At 42.0% G+C, this 16285-nt stretch overlaps 1 protein-coding gene across 1 annotated transcript in view; it reads left to right on the top strand.

The window, feature by feature from the left end:
- LOC115134317 (NEDD4-binding protein 1-like) overlaps positions 1–16285 on the top strand; it is a 33002-nt gene that overhangs the window by 11437 nt on the left and 5280 nt on the right. Inside the window, 1 exon segment of the mRNA XM_029668153.2 lies at positions 14680–14810. Within this exon segment, the coding sequence (XP_029524013.2) occupies positions 14680–14810 (131 nt within the window).

Genomic DNA, 16285 nt, shown 5'->3' with positions numbered 1-16285 from the left:
TCGCAAGGCAATGTTTCTTAAATGTACAGAAGGCAGACATTTTTCTCCAAAACTAAGTATGTGTTGATATTAGTTGGCAGGGGTCTTTACATCAACATGATTGTGTTTTGATATATTTCTAATATTTTAAGACTTTTTCTGGTAGACCCCTTTCCCATCTGTTTGACCAGAAATCAAAGCCTTAGCTTATTCCTAATTTTTAGAATGCAAGATGGTTGAAAAATGTATCTATGCTGAAATTTCTCAGAAATATAGACTCTTAGCTTTTATTTGACACCCAATTGGATATGCTCCTATGAACGTCACATTGGTGCTCATGGGTCCTTTTACATGGAAATGGCCTAATATAAACTCTCTTTCTTCACTTTTGTCAGTTTTCCTGTTTCTTCCTTCTTGCCCTAAGCAATTTTATTCTGTCTACTGAAGTCATTACTGGAAGTATGAACAAGTATGGGGGTTTTATTTTAGAAAACTACAAGGGGGAATTATTTTTTTTATATTTCAAGGTGATTTTACTATCCACGTCAATGGTACTGGGGTTAGTTGCACATCCTGTTTGAACTCACTTTCTCTTTAAGAGGGAACTTCCCAGTAACTTTGTATTGCCTCACAAAAATTGAGATTTGTGTGTTTTGAGCTTTTGTGTGTATGCGTTCATCATGCTTTCTGGAAGTTTGTTTGCAAGGCCTGTTATAGTTTCTACTTAAAACGGTCTGTGCCCATATTGTTCAGCACTCTCACTATTTTTACTTGGACTCCAAGTAATATAAACTAACCCTATGTCAATCTTATTTTTAGATAAACATTGCATTCGGAAAGTATTCAAACCCCTTGACTTTTTCCACATTTTGTTACTTTACAGCCTTTTCTAAAAATTGATTAACTTGTTTTTCCCCCCTATCAATCTACACACAATACCCCAAAATGCAAAAGCAAAAACAGATTTTTGCACAAAACTGAAATATCACATTAAAACCGGCATGGTGGCTTGTTAGACAAAAGGGGAAGTGGAGGTCAACTAAGAAGTCACTACAGAGTGATAATTATAACAATTGAAATGCTAATCCTTTGCACATGAACGCTCACTCATTCGGGAACAATTGCAATCAATATATATATTTACGCTCAGTGTGTCGTCTTGATCGCTGGTGAAAAGTTTGTTTCTGTTGGAGAGTTTCGTCCTCGCTCTCTCTCTCTCTGTCTTGGTTAGAAGGGATAGTTCAGAGTGACATTCATTCATTTGTTATAGAATGGATGTTTTGGCGGTTGTCGTTCTTCGCGCTCAATGATACAAAATTCCTAGCTGCAGACTAGTAATTGATATCAAAGACTTGTTCTTATTCTGTCGGTATCAATGGTCTAAGAGTTTAACCACGTGGTATGGTTAAAAGATTCAGCAATTGTCTACAACCTTTCTCCCCTCCTAATGGAGAAAAACATGGTCTGGTGATAATTTCTCAAAGTTGGGTCTTATTCGGAATTGCAGAAAGGGGCTGTCCCAGGTCGCCTGACCCTAACTGGGCTCAGGGGCGGTCCTCTGATTTAGTTAACTCCAATTTCCTTTTTGAGTTTTCCTTCATTAAACAGTCCAAAATCACATTGTAAAATTGTGTAAAGAGTATCATACTCACTCATTCATCTTATACCACAATTAGATGTAAACCTCATATCTGAGGCTATTATATAAACAGCGTCATAGTAATGTGGCCACGCCGTCTCCCATGATCTTCCCCAAGTTGTACCAGTTTGTAGCTGCATTCTTCACCGATCTTTTATACTTTCTCTGGAACATGAAATTTATTCGTACCTCAAGTTCTGTGAGGTGGAAGGAATTCCTTTGTTCTCTATGAAAATGTACTCTCTCTATACTGTGTGTCCATGAGGAGATCCTCAGGAATTTACGACATCTCTCAAAAACCATCAAGTGCTATGATGAAACTGCCAAAGGAAAGGAAGACCCAGAGTTATCTCTGCTGTAGAGGATAAGTTCATTAAAGTTACCAGCCTCAGAAATCACAGCCCAAATAAATGCTTCAGAGTTCAAGTAACAGACACATCTCAACATCAACTGTTCAGAGGAGACTGAGTGAATCAGGCCTTCATGGTTGAATGGACATTAGACCGGTGGAAATCTTTCCTTTGGTCTGATGAGTCCAAATTTGAGATTTTTGGTTCCAACCGCTGTATCTTTGTGAGACGCAGAGTAGGTGAACAGATGATCTCCGCATGTGTGGTTCCCACCGTAAAGCATAGAGGAGGTGTGATGGTGTGCTTTGTTGGTGACACTGTCTGTGATTTATTTAGTATTCAAGGCACACTTAACCAGCATTCTGCAGTGATGCGCCATCCCATCTGGTTTGCGCTTAGTGGGACTATCACTTGTTTTTCAACAGGACAATGACCCAACACACCTCCATGATTACATCATGTACCTTCGTTATATAGGTATGCATGTCAGCTGTGACATCGGTTTTGCACAACAGGCGTTAAACTAGACATTGGCCAATACCGATGTTGGCATTTTTAGCTAATATCGTCTGATATGTTCACTGATTATATCACGCATCCCTAGTAATTAGATTAATGTATTGTGAAGGATCAACAACTCGGGGTAGAATTTGATGTATAATTGTACAACTTTCAGAAAGTGACATTTCGGACCTGAATGCCAAAACATTCAAGAGATACGGGTGCTCAAAGTTGACCATTTTGCATACCCCACCATACCATGAGACAGCCACATCTTCATCACTGGAAAAGAAAACCAGTTGAGATTGATTTTATTTAAAAGCTGACAAACAGGGTTGTCATTTAAAAAATTTAAAAATCTGGGAAAAAAAGTTTTGCATAAAAATATATTTTTTTTTAACCATTTAATGTCAATGATTTAGCTTTTTTCATATTCACATATGTTGTAGCTTATACTCTATTTTACATAATCTAAGGCAGGAATTGGCAACTGGCGACCCCCTTTTGTAGGCCCCGCAGCCAGCTATCTAAACTTGTAGTAAGCATGGTCGAATTACCCACCGGGGAGGGGCCCATTGATCATCCGTTAACTGCAAACATTTGCCTCCACCCTCTGGCAAATGTGTAGAATTGCATGAAATTAGTTTTAAAGTTGCCCATCCCTGATATAAGGTTTTTGTGTTATGCCCGCCTTCGGTTCAGACAGAGCATGCTCTTGAATACAGGGTGGATGTCATGCTTTGGTTGATAAATGTACTAAAATGGGAATACAATTTTCAACATTCAAATGGTACCACAAAGATGGTTGGAGGTCCACTTATTCTGAAATAGTTTCTGTAGTTAGTAACATATACAACTAGCTTTCCTGAAAATATTTTGTTAAAATATCAGTTGATCTCTGAGAAATTAAGCTAATTGATTGCACCTAAATTGGCAATTTCTTTATTTATAGGATTCACAAAATATTCAATAAATATAGTACCCAACATCCGATTTGGACCAAACTTGTTCCGACCAATGAGTAAGACATGAGGAATCCCGGGGGAAAAACAACAGCCATTCACACACCCCATGCCAATCCCTCCCCAACAACCAGTATACAGTATCAATTCTCTATGTTTGACAAGTAGTATGAAGCTGTTTCTTGGAGTATTGCTTTTCCATACTATGTAATGTATTCCCTGTGAATCTGTTGATGTGTTTCTTCCCCTGTTAAAAAAATAGACAGCAGATTTAACTACAGAAAGAATTTCAGAACAAACTGAAATGGTGGGTGTCATGGCTTTCTGAAATGTCATGGAATGATTCAGTTGACTTGAATAGGAATATCTGTTGTTTTATATCATACTGTCAGTCCTCCATAGGAAACATATTGATAGGTTGTAGCTAGAAATATACATAATAGAATAGACATTACCATTTAAGTGGACATTCGATCGTGGGTGGGTTTGTGTTAGTAATTATACTGAACATTAAATATAAATGTAACATATAAAGTGTTGTTTCCATGTATTTCTCTGAAATATGGTGCAAAAATTTGTTTACATGCCTGTTGGTGAGAATTTCTCCATTGCCAAGATAATCCATCCACCTGACAGGTGTGGCATATAAAGAAGCCGATTAAACAGCATGATAATTACACAGGTGCACCTTGTGCTGGGGACAATAAATGGCCACTCTAAAATGTGCACTTTTGTCACACAACACAATGCCACAGATGTCTCATGTTTTGAGGGAGCATGCAATTGGCATGCTGACTACAGGAATGAACAACAGAGCTGTTGTCAGATAATTTAATGTTAACTTATCTACCATAAGCTGCCTCCAATGTCGTTTTAGAGAATTTGGCAGTACGTCCAACCGGCCTCTCAACCGCAGACCACATGAAACCGCGCCAACCCAGGACCTCCACATCCGGTTTCTTCACCTGTGGGGTCATCTGAGACCAGCCACCTGGACAGTCCTCAACTGGCAGCTGCCAGTTGAGGACTTGTGAGTCGTCTGTTTCTCAAACTAGACACTCTAATGTACCTCTTGCTCAGTTGTGCACCGGGGCCTCACACTCCTCTTTCTATTCTGGTTAGAGCCAATTTGCACTGTCCTTTGAAGGGAGTGGTACACCGCGTTGTACGGGATCTTCAATTTCTTGGCAATTTCTCACATGGAATAGCCTTCATTTCTCAGAACAAGAATAGACTGACGAGTTTCAGAAGAAAGTAATTTTTTTATGGCCATTTTGAGCCTGTAATCGGCACCCACAAATGTCTGAAGGACAGTTTTATTGCTTCTTTAATCAGCATAAACGTTTTCATCTGTGCTAAAATAATTGCAAAAGGGTTTTCTAATGATCAATTAGCCTTTTACAATGTTAAACTTGGATTAGCTAACATAACATGCCAAATTCTGTTTCAATATAGAAATGCTACAAAAACAATGTGTTGAAACTTGTTACAAATGATGGAATCACGCATGATTGACCGAATGATATTTTGAAAGAGGAAGTAAAGTACTTTAAGAATGTTTTCGTTTCAGTCTCCACTAACTGAAACTAATTGTATGGATTTTTTCCTAATAATAATGTAAAATTAACATCTGTACAGAAAGACTCATGTGAAGGCCAAATTACAGAGGAGGAACTTCGTGATGCAATTAAAGCCTTTAAGGCTGGGAAAACTCCAGGGCTGGATGGCATACCAGTGGAAGTATACAAAACATTTTTTGATATACTCAGAGGACCATTATTAGCATGTTTTAACCAGTCCTATATAAATGGTAGATTATCAGACACGCAACAAGAAGGTCTGATATCATTATTACTGGAACAGGACCCAAGTTGTGTATATATAAAGATCCAGTTCATTTAAAAAAAATTGAGACCTCTTACACTTCAGTGTTGTGATGCAAAAATCCTAGCAAAATGCTTCGTGCATTGAATTTAAAAAGTATTGTCAGATATTATTCATCCTAATCAGACAGGTTTTTTACATGGACGATACATTGGAGATAATATAAGACAAGTACTGGAAACAATAGAATACTATGAAATATTGGAGACACCAGGCCTGGTTTTCATAGCTGATTTTGAAAAGGCTTTTGATAAAGAATGACTGGAGTTTATAAATGCCTAGAATATTTCAATTTTGGGAAATCTCTTATAAAATGGATTAAAGTTATGTCTAGTAACCCTAGGTGTAAAATAATAAATAATGGCTACATCTCAGAAAGTTTTAAACTATCTAGAGTAAAACAAGGTTGTCCACTATCGGCATATTATTGCCCTCGAAATGTTAGCTGTTAAAATTAGATCAAACAATAATATTAAGGGGTCAGAAATCCGTGGCTTAAAAACGAAGGTGCTATTGTACGCTGAATATTAATGTGTTCTTTTAAAACCACAATTAGAATCTCTCCACGGACTCAGAGGATCTATATACTTTTTCTATCCTCTCTGCATGAAAAAAATGCAAATTTTACATTACCGTGTAGTTTACCAATTAAATAGTCTGACGGAGATGTGGACACACTCGTTATACAAATCCCAAAAGAAAGAAATGATCTCACTCCAATAAATGTTTATGGAAAGTTAGCAAAAATAGATAAGATTTTGCTACCATGGAAAGGAAAATACCTGTCTATTTGTGGAAAAATCACTCTGATTAACTCTTCAGTTGACCTATTTGCTTATGGTTTTGCCTACACCTAGTGACCTGCTTTTTAAATTATATGAACAAAAAAGATCCCATTTTATTTGGAATGACAAGCCGATATATATCGGATATAACGAATATGAATTTGGAGGGCAGAAATTATTAAGTTGTACTAAAGTTATACTTAAATCCAAACTGGTTCTCTAGTAAATTGGTAGGAATGTCTCATCCTATGTTCAAGAATGACCTTTTTCCCTTTTATTCAGATTACACCTGCTCACTTTTGGGTGTTTGAAAAGGAAATAATCTCCATGATATCATTTATTTTTTAAACAAGCCCTAGGAAGTTGGTTGCAATTTCAGTTTAATCCACCTGAAAATCCAGAACAAATAATACAACAAATATTGTGGTTAAACTCAAATATACTAATTTTTTTAATTTTTTAATGTATTTTTCGAATAAATGTTTAAAAAAGGTATTTTTTTGTGAATGATATCATAAATAAGACTGGTGGAGTTGTCACACATGCAGCTAACACAGAAATATGGAAATGTCTGCTCTACCCAAAATTACAACCAACTAATTGCAGCATTACCACAAAAATGGAAGAGGCAAGTAGAAGGGGAAAAAAGTATGTCAGCCCTGTACTAAAGAACATAAATGATTAAAGAAAAGTGTAATAAATAAATAAAATATACCAATTTCATTTAAGGACCAAAAAACTGACAGCTGTGCCATATAAATTGCAAAATAATTGGGAAGAGATTTTCCATGTACCCATTCCATGGCACATGGTCTATGAATTGATACGCAAAACAATGCTGGATTCAAAACTTCAAATTTTTCAATTTAAATTACTATACAAAATTCATGCAACCAATATAATGTTATATATATGGGGGGATACAATCTTCCCAGCTCTGCAGATTTTGCTGTGAGGAGGCAGAGTCATTAGATCATTTATTTTGGTATTGTCCATATGTAGCTCGTTTTTGGTCACAGGTCCAGGAATGGCTGAAGAATTGCAACATTTGCCTAGAACTAACGCTGCAGACAGCAATACTGGGTGATTTGAAAAGCCATAGTCAATCAATCTATAATATGATCATTATTTTAGAAAAAAATATTTAACATTTACAATCTGTAAAAGCTATGTGAATAGAAAGGTTCAGTACTTTTGTCAAGCATCACAGCACAGTTGAAAAATATATGGCAAATAGAAATCCAAAATGGATGGTGTTGAGAGTTAGATGGGAGTGGATGAATGGAGCTGAAGGGTGGGACTAATAACAAGATAACCAATGTAAAACATACGGGGTCTGTAAAATGTATATAGGTTCAGAAATTTTCTGAAATAGCACAGTTACAAATACAAACTGGATGGATATCAGAAATAGAGGAAGGACTAAAAACAAACAAAATATAATTATTGTAAAATAGATTGTGACTGTAAAATGTGTATAAGATGTATATACTGAAGGTAGAAGCCTAAGTCTTATTGTTTATTAGTTTACTGTCGCTGGGCAATACGGACTTTCAGCTCCCTCCAAAGATTTTCTATTGGGTTCAGGTCTGGAGACTGGCTAGGACACCCCAGAATCTTGAGATGCTTCTTATGGAGCCACTCCTTAGTTGCCCTGGCTGTGTGTTTCGGGTCGTTGTCATGCTGGAAGACCCAACCACGACCCATCTTCAATGCTCTTACTGAGGGAAGGAGGTTGTTGGCCAAGATCTCACGATACATGGCCCCATCCATCATCCCCTCAATACGGTGCAGTCGTCCTGTCCCCTTTGCAGAAAAGCATCCCCAAAGAATGATGTTTCCACCTCCATGCTTCATGGTTGGGATGGTGTTCTTGGGGTTGCACTCATCCTTCTTCTTCCTCCAAACACAGCGAGTGGAGTTTAGACCAAAAAGGTCTCATCAGACCACATGACCTTCTCCCATTCCTCCTCTGGATCATCCAGATGGTCATTGGCAAACTTCAGACGGGCCTGGACATGCGCTGGCTTGAGCAGGGGGACCTTGCATGAGCTGCAGGATTTTAATCCATGACGGCGTAGTGTGTTACTAATGGTTTTCTTTGAGACTGTGGTCCCAGCTCTCTTCAGGTCATTCCGTGTAGTTCTGGGCTGATCCCTCACCTTCCTCATGATCATTGATGCCCCACGAGGTGAGATCTTGCATGGAGCCCCAGACCGAGAGTGATTGACCGTCATCTTGAACTTCTTCCATTTTCTAATAATTGCGCCAACAGTTGTTGCCTTCTCACCAGGCTGCTTGCCTATTGTCCTGTAGCCCATCCCAGCCGTGTGCAGGTCTACAATTTTATCCCTGATGTCCTTACACAGCTCTCTGGTCTTGGCCATTTTTTTAACCTTTGTATTTATTTATTTATTTTTTACCTTTATTTAACTAGGCAAGTCAGTTAAGAACAAATTCTTATTTTCAATGACGGCCTAGGAACAGTGGGTTAACTGCCTGTTCAGGGGCAGAATGACAGATTTGTACCTTGTCAGCTCAGGGGTTTGAACTTGCAACCTTCCGGTTACTAGTCCACCGCTCTAACCACTAGGCTACCCTGCTCGCCAACCATTGTGGAGAGGTTGGAGTCTGTTTGATTGAGTGTGTGGACAGGTGTCTTTTATACAGGTAACAAGTTCAAACAGGTGCAGTTAATACAGGTAATGAGTGGAGAACAGGAGGGCTTCTTAAAGAAAAACTAATAGGTCTGTGAGAGCTGGAATTCTTACTGGTTGGTAGGTGATCAAATACTTATGACATGCAATAAAATGCTAATTACTTACTTAAAAAATCATACAATGTGATTTTCTGGATTTTTTTAGATTCCGTCTCTCACAGTTGAAGTGTACCTATGATAAAAATTAGACTTCTACATACTTTGTAAGTAGGAAAACCTGCAAAATCGGCAGTGTATCAAATACTTGTTCTCCCTACTGTATGTGTACATGTATGCGTATGTATATGGATATATATATTTACAAAAAATATATATATGGGGAATTGGAAATGATACAAACAATGACATTGATGGAAGCAACAATCTTTCCGCAATATTAAGCTGATCCACACCTTTAAAAAAAAATTAAAAAGGAGGGAATAAAACAACACAACGTGCCATTGGAACACAGGAGTGATGGTTGCTGATAATGGGCCTCTGTACGCCTATGTAGATATTCCTTTAAAAATCAGTCGTTTCCAGCTACAATAGTCATTTACAACGTTAACCGTGTCTACACTGTATTTCTGATCAATTTGGCGTTATTTTAATGGACATAACATGTGCTTTAATTTCAAAAACAAGGACATTTCTAAGTGACCCCAAACCTTTAAACTGTAGTGTACGCAAAAAAGAAGAAAATCTGAGTTTATGCATTTTTAGATCATTGATGTTAATGGTTTAAAAATTACAATTGATGTGTTTTCTTCTCAAGAAATAAACAAGTAATTTGACAACACTGTTTGTACGCTTTTAAATGATACACTCAACCGTTTATCTTTCCTAGTGATGAAGACATGCATGTCTCATGGTATGGTGGGGTATGACAAATGGGTCAACTTTGAGCAGCTTTATCTCCTGAATGTTTTGGCATTCAGGTCCAAAATGTCACTTTCTGACCAATTGTTTCATGGGCAAACGTGTGATGGGCTGGAGCGAGCGGTCGCATCCGCGCTTCGGTCTGCAGGTTGTATAACTTTTCATTACATTTCATTACATTTCATTATAGTACAACGGTTTGATTTGTCTAATCTTAGCAATTTCTTCTTAGCTAGCTACATAGCCGTCTTTGTATCAAAGATAATTGCGTAATTATCGTATTTCGTCGTCCTCCTATCTGCCCAGCAGCTAGCCAGCTAGCTAACGTTCACCGTCTACCGTAGCACTGTAGTAACTATCACACTCAACTGAACGACTTGATTAGTGTAGTGTTAGCTAGCTACATAGTTGTCTTTGCTGTCTTCGTATCCAAGATAATTGTGTAGTTTAGAGTGTGTAGTCTTAGAGCGATTATCTTAATTTACCGAGGTTAGCTAGCCAGCTATTTGTCGTCCTTAACGTAGGAGTCACTCCTAGCTAGCCAACAGCTAGCCAACGTCTACTGAATAGAACTTTCGCATTCCGGTCGCATTCCGCTTCACTCCACAGGTAGTATCACATTTTCATTTCATTTCATTACAGTCCCAACGGTGTGATTTGTTTGATCGTAGCTAGCTACATAGCTAGCTACATAGCCGTCTTTGTTTCAAAGATAATTGTGTAGTCTAGAGCGATTTTCTAGGTTAGCTAGCCAGCTATTGTCGTTCTTTAACGCAACGTAACGTAATCAACACTGCTAGCTAGCCAGCTAGCCCCGAATAGCAGCATTGTAGAAACTTTACACTCAACGGAACGACTTGATTAGTGTAGTGTCAACAACGCAGCCACTGCCAGCTAGCCTACAAAGTCAACAACGCAGCCACTGCCAGCTAGCCTACCTCAGCAGTACTGTATCATTTTAATCATTTTAGTCAATTAGATTCTTGCTACGTAAGCTTAACTTTCTGAACATTCGAGACGTGTAGTCCACTTGTCATTCCAATCTCCTTTGCATTAGCGTAGCCTCTTCTCTAGCCTGTCAACTATGTGTCTGTCTATCCCTGTTCTCTCCTCTCTGCACAGACCATACAAACGCTCCACACCGCGTGGCCGCGCCACCCTAATCTGGTGGTCCCAGCGCACGACCCACGTGGAGTTCCAGGTCTCCGGTAGCCTCTGGAACTGCCGATCTGCGGCCAACAAGGCAGAGTTCATCTCAGCCTATGCCTCCCTCCAGTCCCTCGACTTCTTGGCACTGACGGAAACATGGATCACCACAGACAACACCGCTACTCCTACTGCTCTCTCTTCGTCCGCCCACGTGTTCTCGCACACCCCGAGAGCTTCTGGTCAGCGGGGTGGTGGCACCGGATCCTCATCTCTCCCAAGTGGTCATTCTCTCTTTCTCCCCTTACCCATCTGTCTATCGCCTCCTTTGAATTCCATGCTGTCACAGTTACCAGCCCTTTCAAGCTTAACATCCTTATCATTTATCGCCCTCCAGGTTCCCTCGGAGAGTTCATCAATGAGCTTGATGCCTTGATAAGCTCCTTTCCTGAGGACGGCTCACCTCTCACAGTTCTGGGCGACTTTAACCTCCCACGTCTACCTTTGACTCATTCCTCTCTGCCTCCTTCTTTCCACTCCTCTCCTCTTTTGACCTCACCCTCTCACCTTCCCCCTACTCACAAGGCAGGCAATACGCTCGACCTCATCTTTACTAGATGCTGTTCTTCCACTAACCTCATTGCAACTCCCCTCCAAGTCTCCGACCACTACCTTGTATCCTTTTCCTCTCGCTCTCATCCAACACTTCCCACACTGCCCCTACTCGGATGGTATCGCGCCGTCCCAACCTTCGCTCTCTCTCCCCGCTACTCTCTCCTCTTCCATCCTATCATCTCTTCCCTCTGCTCAAACCTTCTCCAACCTATCTCCTGATTCTGCCTCCTCAACCCTCCTCTCCTCCCTTTCTGCATCCTTTGACTCTCTATGTCCCCTATCCTCCAGGCCGGCTCGGTCCTCCCCTCCCGCTCCGTGGCTCGACGACTCATTGCGAGCTCACAGAACAGGGCTCCGGGCAGCCGAGCGGAAATGGAGGAAAACTCGCCTCCCTGCGGACCTGGCATCCTTTCACTCCCTCCTCTCTACATTTTCCTCCTCTGTCTCTGCTGCTAAAGCCACTTTCTACCACTCTAAATTCCAAGCATCTGCCTCTAACCCTAGGAAGCTCTTTACCACCTTCTCCTCCCTCCTGAATCCTCCTCCCCCTCCTCCCTCTCTGCAGATGACTTCGTCAACCATTTTGAAAAGAAGGTCGACGACATCCGATCCTCGTTTGCTAAGTCAAACGACACCGCTGGTTCTGCTCACACTGCCCTACCCTGTGCTCTGACCTCTTTCTCCCCTCTCTCTCCAGATGACATCTCGCGTCTTGTGACGGCCGGCCGCCCAACAACCTGCCCGCTTGACCCTATCCCCTCCTCTCTTCTCCAGACCATTTCCGGTGACCTTCTCCCTTACCTCACCTCGCTCATCAACTCATCCCTGACCGCTGGCTACGCCCCTCCCGTCTTCAAGAGAGCGAGAGTTGCACCCCTTCTGAAAAAACCTACACTCGATCCCTCCGATGTCAACAACTACAGACCAGTATCCCTTCTTTCTTTTCTCTCCAAAACTCTTGAACGTGCCGTCCTTGGCCAGCTCTCCCGCTATCTCTCTCAGAATGACCTTCTTGATCCAAATCAGTCAGGTTTCAAGACTAGTCATTCAACTGAGACTGCTCTTCTCTGTATCACGGAGGCACTCCGCACTGCTAAAGCTAACTCTCTCTCCTCTGCTCTCATCCTTCTAGACCTATCGGCTGCCTTCGATACTGTGAACCATCAGATCCTCCTCTCCACCCTCTCCGAGTTGGGCATCTCCGGCGCGGCCCGTGCTTGGATTGCGTCCTACCTGACAGGTCGCTCCTACCAGGTGGCGTGGCGAGAATCTGTCTCCTCACCACGCGCTCTCACCACTGGTGTCCCCAGGGCTCTGTTCTAGGCCCTCTCCTATTCTCGCTATACACCAAGTCACTTGGCTCTGTCATAACCTCACATGGTCTCTCCTATCATTGCTATGCAGACGACACACAATTAATCTTCTCCTTTCCCCCTCTGATGACCAGGTGGCGAATCGCATCTCTGCATGTCTGGCAGACATATCAGTGTGGATGACGGATCACCACCTCAAGCTGAACCTCGGCAAGACGGAGCTGCTCTTCCTCCCGGGAAGGACTGCCCGTTCCATGATCTCGCCATCACGGTTGACAACTCCATCGTGTCCTCCTCCCAGAGCGCTAAGAACCTTGGCGTGATCCTGGACAACACCCTGTCGTTCTCAACTAACATCAAGGCGGTGGCCCGTTCCTGTAGGTTCATGCTCTACAACATCCGCAGAGTACGACCCTGCCTCACACAGGAAGCAGCGCAGGTCCTAATCCAGGCACTTGTCATCTCCCGTCTGGATTACTGCAACTCGCTGTTGGCTGGGCTCCCTGCCTGTGCCATTAAACCCCTACAACTCATCCAGAACGCCGCAGCCCGTCTGGTGTTCAACCTTCCCAAGTTCTCTCACGTCACCCCGCTCCTCCGCTCTCTCCACTGGCTTCCAGTTGAAGCTCGCATCCGCTACAAGACCATGGTGCTTGCCTACGGAGCTGTGAGGGGAACGGCACCTCAGTACCTCCAGGCTCTGATCAGGCCCTACACCCAAACAAGGGCACTGCGTTCATCCACCTCTGGCCTGCTCGCCTCCCTACCACTGAGGAAGTACAGTTCCCGCTCAGCCCAGTCAAAACTGTTCGCTGCTCTGGCCCCCCAATGGTGGAACAAACTCCCTCACGACGCCAGGACAGCGGAGTCAATCACCACCTTCCGGAGACACCTGCAACCCCACCTCTTTAAGGAATACCTAGGATAGGATAAAGTAATCTTTCTCACCCCCTTAAAAGATTTAGATGCACTATTGTAAAGTGGCTGTTCCACTGGATGTCATAAGGTGAAAGCACCAATTTGTAAGTCGCTCTGGATAAGAGCGTCTGCTAAATGACTTAAATGTAATGTAATGTAAATGAAAGTTTGTTTAAATTAAAAGGGATGCTGTCAAAAAGTTATTAAAATGGATTTACCTCATACACTACATGCTTGTCTCAAATCTCATTCCAAAATCATGGGCATTAATACGGTGTTGATCCCCCCTTTCCTACTATAACAGCCTCCACTCTTCTGGGAAGGCTTTCCACCAGATGCTAGAACATTGCTGCAGGGACTTGCTTCCATTCAGCCACTAGAGCATTAGTGAGGTCGGCACTGATGTTGGAGTGAATAGGCCTGGCTCGCAGTCGGCGTTCCAATTCCAATCCCAAAGGTGTTTGATGGGATGACGTCAGGGCTCTGTGCAGGCCAGTCAAGTTCTTCCACACCGATCTCGACAAACCATATCTATATAGACCTTGCTTTGTACACAGGGAAATTGTCTTGCCTTCCCCAAACTGTTGCCACAAAGTTGGAAGCACAGAATCGTTTAGAATGTCATTGTACGCTGTAGTGTTAAGATTTATCTTCATTGGAACTAAGGGGCCTAGCCTGACCCATGAACAGCCCTGGACCATTATTCCTCCTTCAGCAGGTAGAGTTCTCCTGGCATCCACCAAACCCAGATTTGTCCGTTGGACTGCCAGATGGTGAAGCGTGATTCATCACTCCAGAGAACTCGTTTCCACTGCTCCAGAGTACAATGGCAGCGAGCGTTACACCACTCCAGCCAACGCTTGGCATTTGTGACAATATCGTTTGAAGGCAGTCATCAATTTGGCAATCTGAAATAGAACAATCACTTGATGTATTAGTTATAAGGCCGTCCTAAACCTAATCACTGCTAAATAACCCTTCCTCCCTGTCTTCCTCCTGCTCCTCTTTAGGCACGGTCTCCACCGTTTCTTCTCCTGCCGGGGGATAGCCATTGCTGTTGAGGCCTTTTGGAGTCGGGGCCACCGGGAGATCACCGTCTTTGTGCCTCAGTGGAGGCAGAAGAGAGACCGCTATACCACAGGTCAGAACAGACACGCCACAGCACAGGCCACCTCAACCTGTGCTAAATCTCATCCTTCTGGTTTTGGGTGGTAAAAAATGTACATGAAATGTACCGGTAGGAAAGCCATCCAAGGCTTTGGTCAGTTGAAAGACGATTGGAAAATAGTTGGGAGGATTCATGTTTGAATAGTTATAATGTGCTCCATGTGTGCTCTGTTAAGGATATGTTTAAATGCAGTGGTGATTTTAGCATGTAAATCTTGGTGGGGTAAACTCCCAAAAATGTTTTTAATGCATGCCAGCAAAGATACAACACTAAACAATACATTAATTTCACCATAACGGTGACAAACGGTGCCCACAAACTGGTCCTATATAGAGCTGTCGCAACAGCAGTGCTTTCTTTTCAGCACCATGGAGTGAATCCTTACCACTGCTACACCTGGCTTTCAGCGGAGCATTGTCTGACAGCGAAAGTTCATTCAGCCTCATTTACAGCCTTTTTTTTAAACAGCTGATATGGCTGACTTGCTTGAACAAATGTGGCTTCTACTGACAATTGAGATGTACAAACTATGGCATAAGGGGACGACGAGCAGATAAGAAGCAATCTGTCATTTTGATTTAAGACGTTAATGAGCGAGGTAGGACAGACGTACAGTACCAGTCAAAAGTTTGGAGACACCTACTCATTCAAGGGTTTTTATTTATTTTTAATATTTTCTACATAAACTATGAAATAACACATGAATCATGTAGTAACCAAAAAAGTGTTAAACAAATCAAAATATATTTTAGATTCTTCAAAGTAGCCTTGATGACAGCTTTGCACACTCTTGGCATTCTCTCAACCATCTTCACCTGGAATGTTTTTCCAACAGTCTTGAAGAAATTCCCACATATGCTGAGCACTTGTTGGTTGCTTTTCCTTCACTCTGTGGTCCAACTCATCCCAAACCATCTCAATTGGGTTGAGGTCGGTTGTGTGGAGGCCAGGTCATCTGATGCAGCACTCCATCACTCTCCTTCTTGGTCAAATAGCCCTTACACAGCCTGGAGGTGTGTTGGGTCATTGTCCTGTTAAAAAATAAATGATAGTCCCTCTAAGTGCAAACCAGATGGGATGGTGTATCTCTGCAGAATACTGTGATAGCCTTGCTGGTTAAGTGTGCCTTGAATTCCAAATAAATCACAGACGGTGTCACCAGCAAAGCACCATCACACCTCCTACTCCATGCTTCACAGTGGGAACCACACATGCGGAGATCATCCGTTCACCTATTCTGTGTCTCACAAAGACACGGTGGTTGGAACCAAAAATCTTACATTTGAACTCATCAGACCAAAGGACAGATTTCCACTGGTCTAATGTCCATCACTGTAGATATTCCATTAAAAAATAGCCATTGCCAGCTACAATAGTCATTTACAACATTAACCATGTCTACACTGTATTTCTGATCAATTTGTGTTATTTTAACATCTCTAGGGTAT

This window comes from Oncorhynchus nerka, linkage group LG9a, assembly GCF_034236695.1.
Source record: "Oncorhynchus nerka isolate Pitt River linkage group LG9a, Oner_Uvic_2.0, whole genome shotgun sequence".
Lineage (NCBI taxonomy): Eukaryota > Metazoa > Chordata > Actinopteri > Salmoniformes > Salmonidae > Oncorhynchus > Oncorhynchus nerka.
Note: the sequence above shows the minus strand (reverse complement) of the source record. Positions and strands in the feature narration are given on the sequence as shown.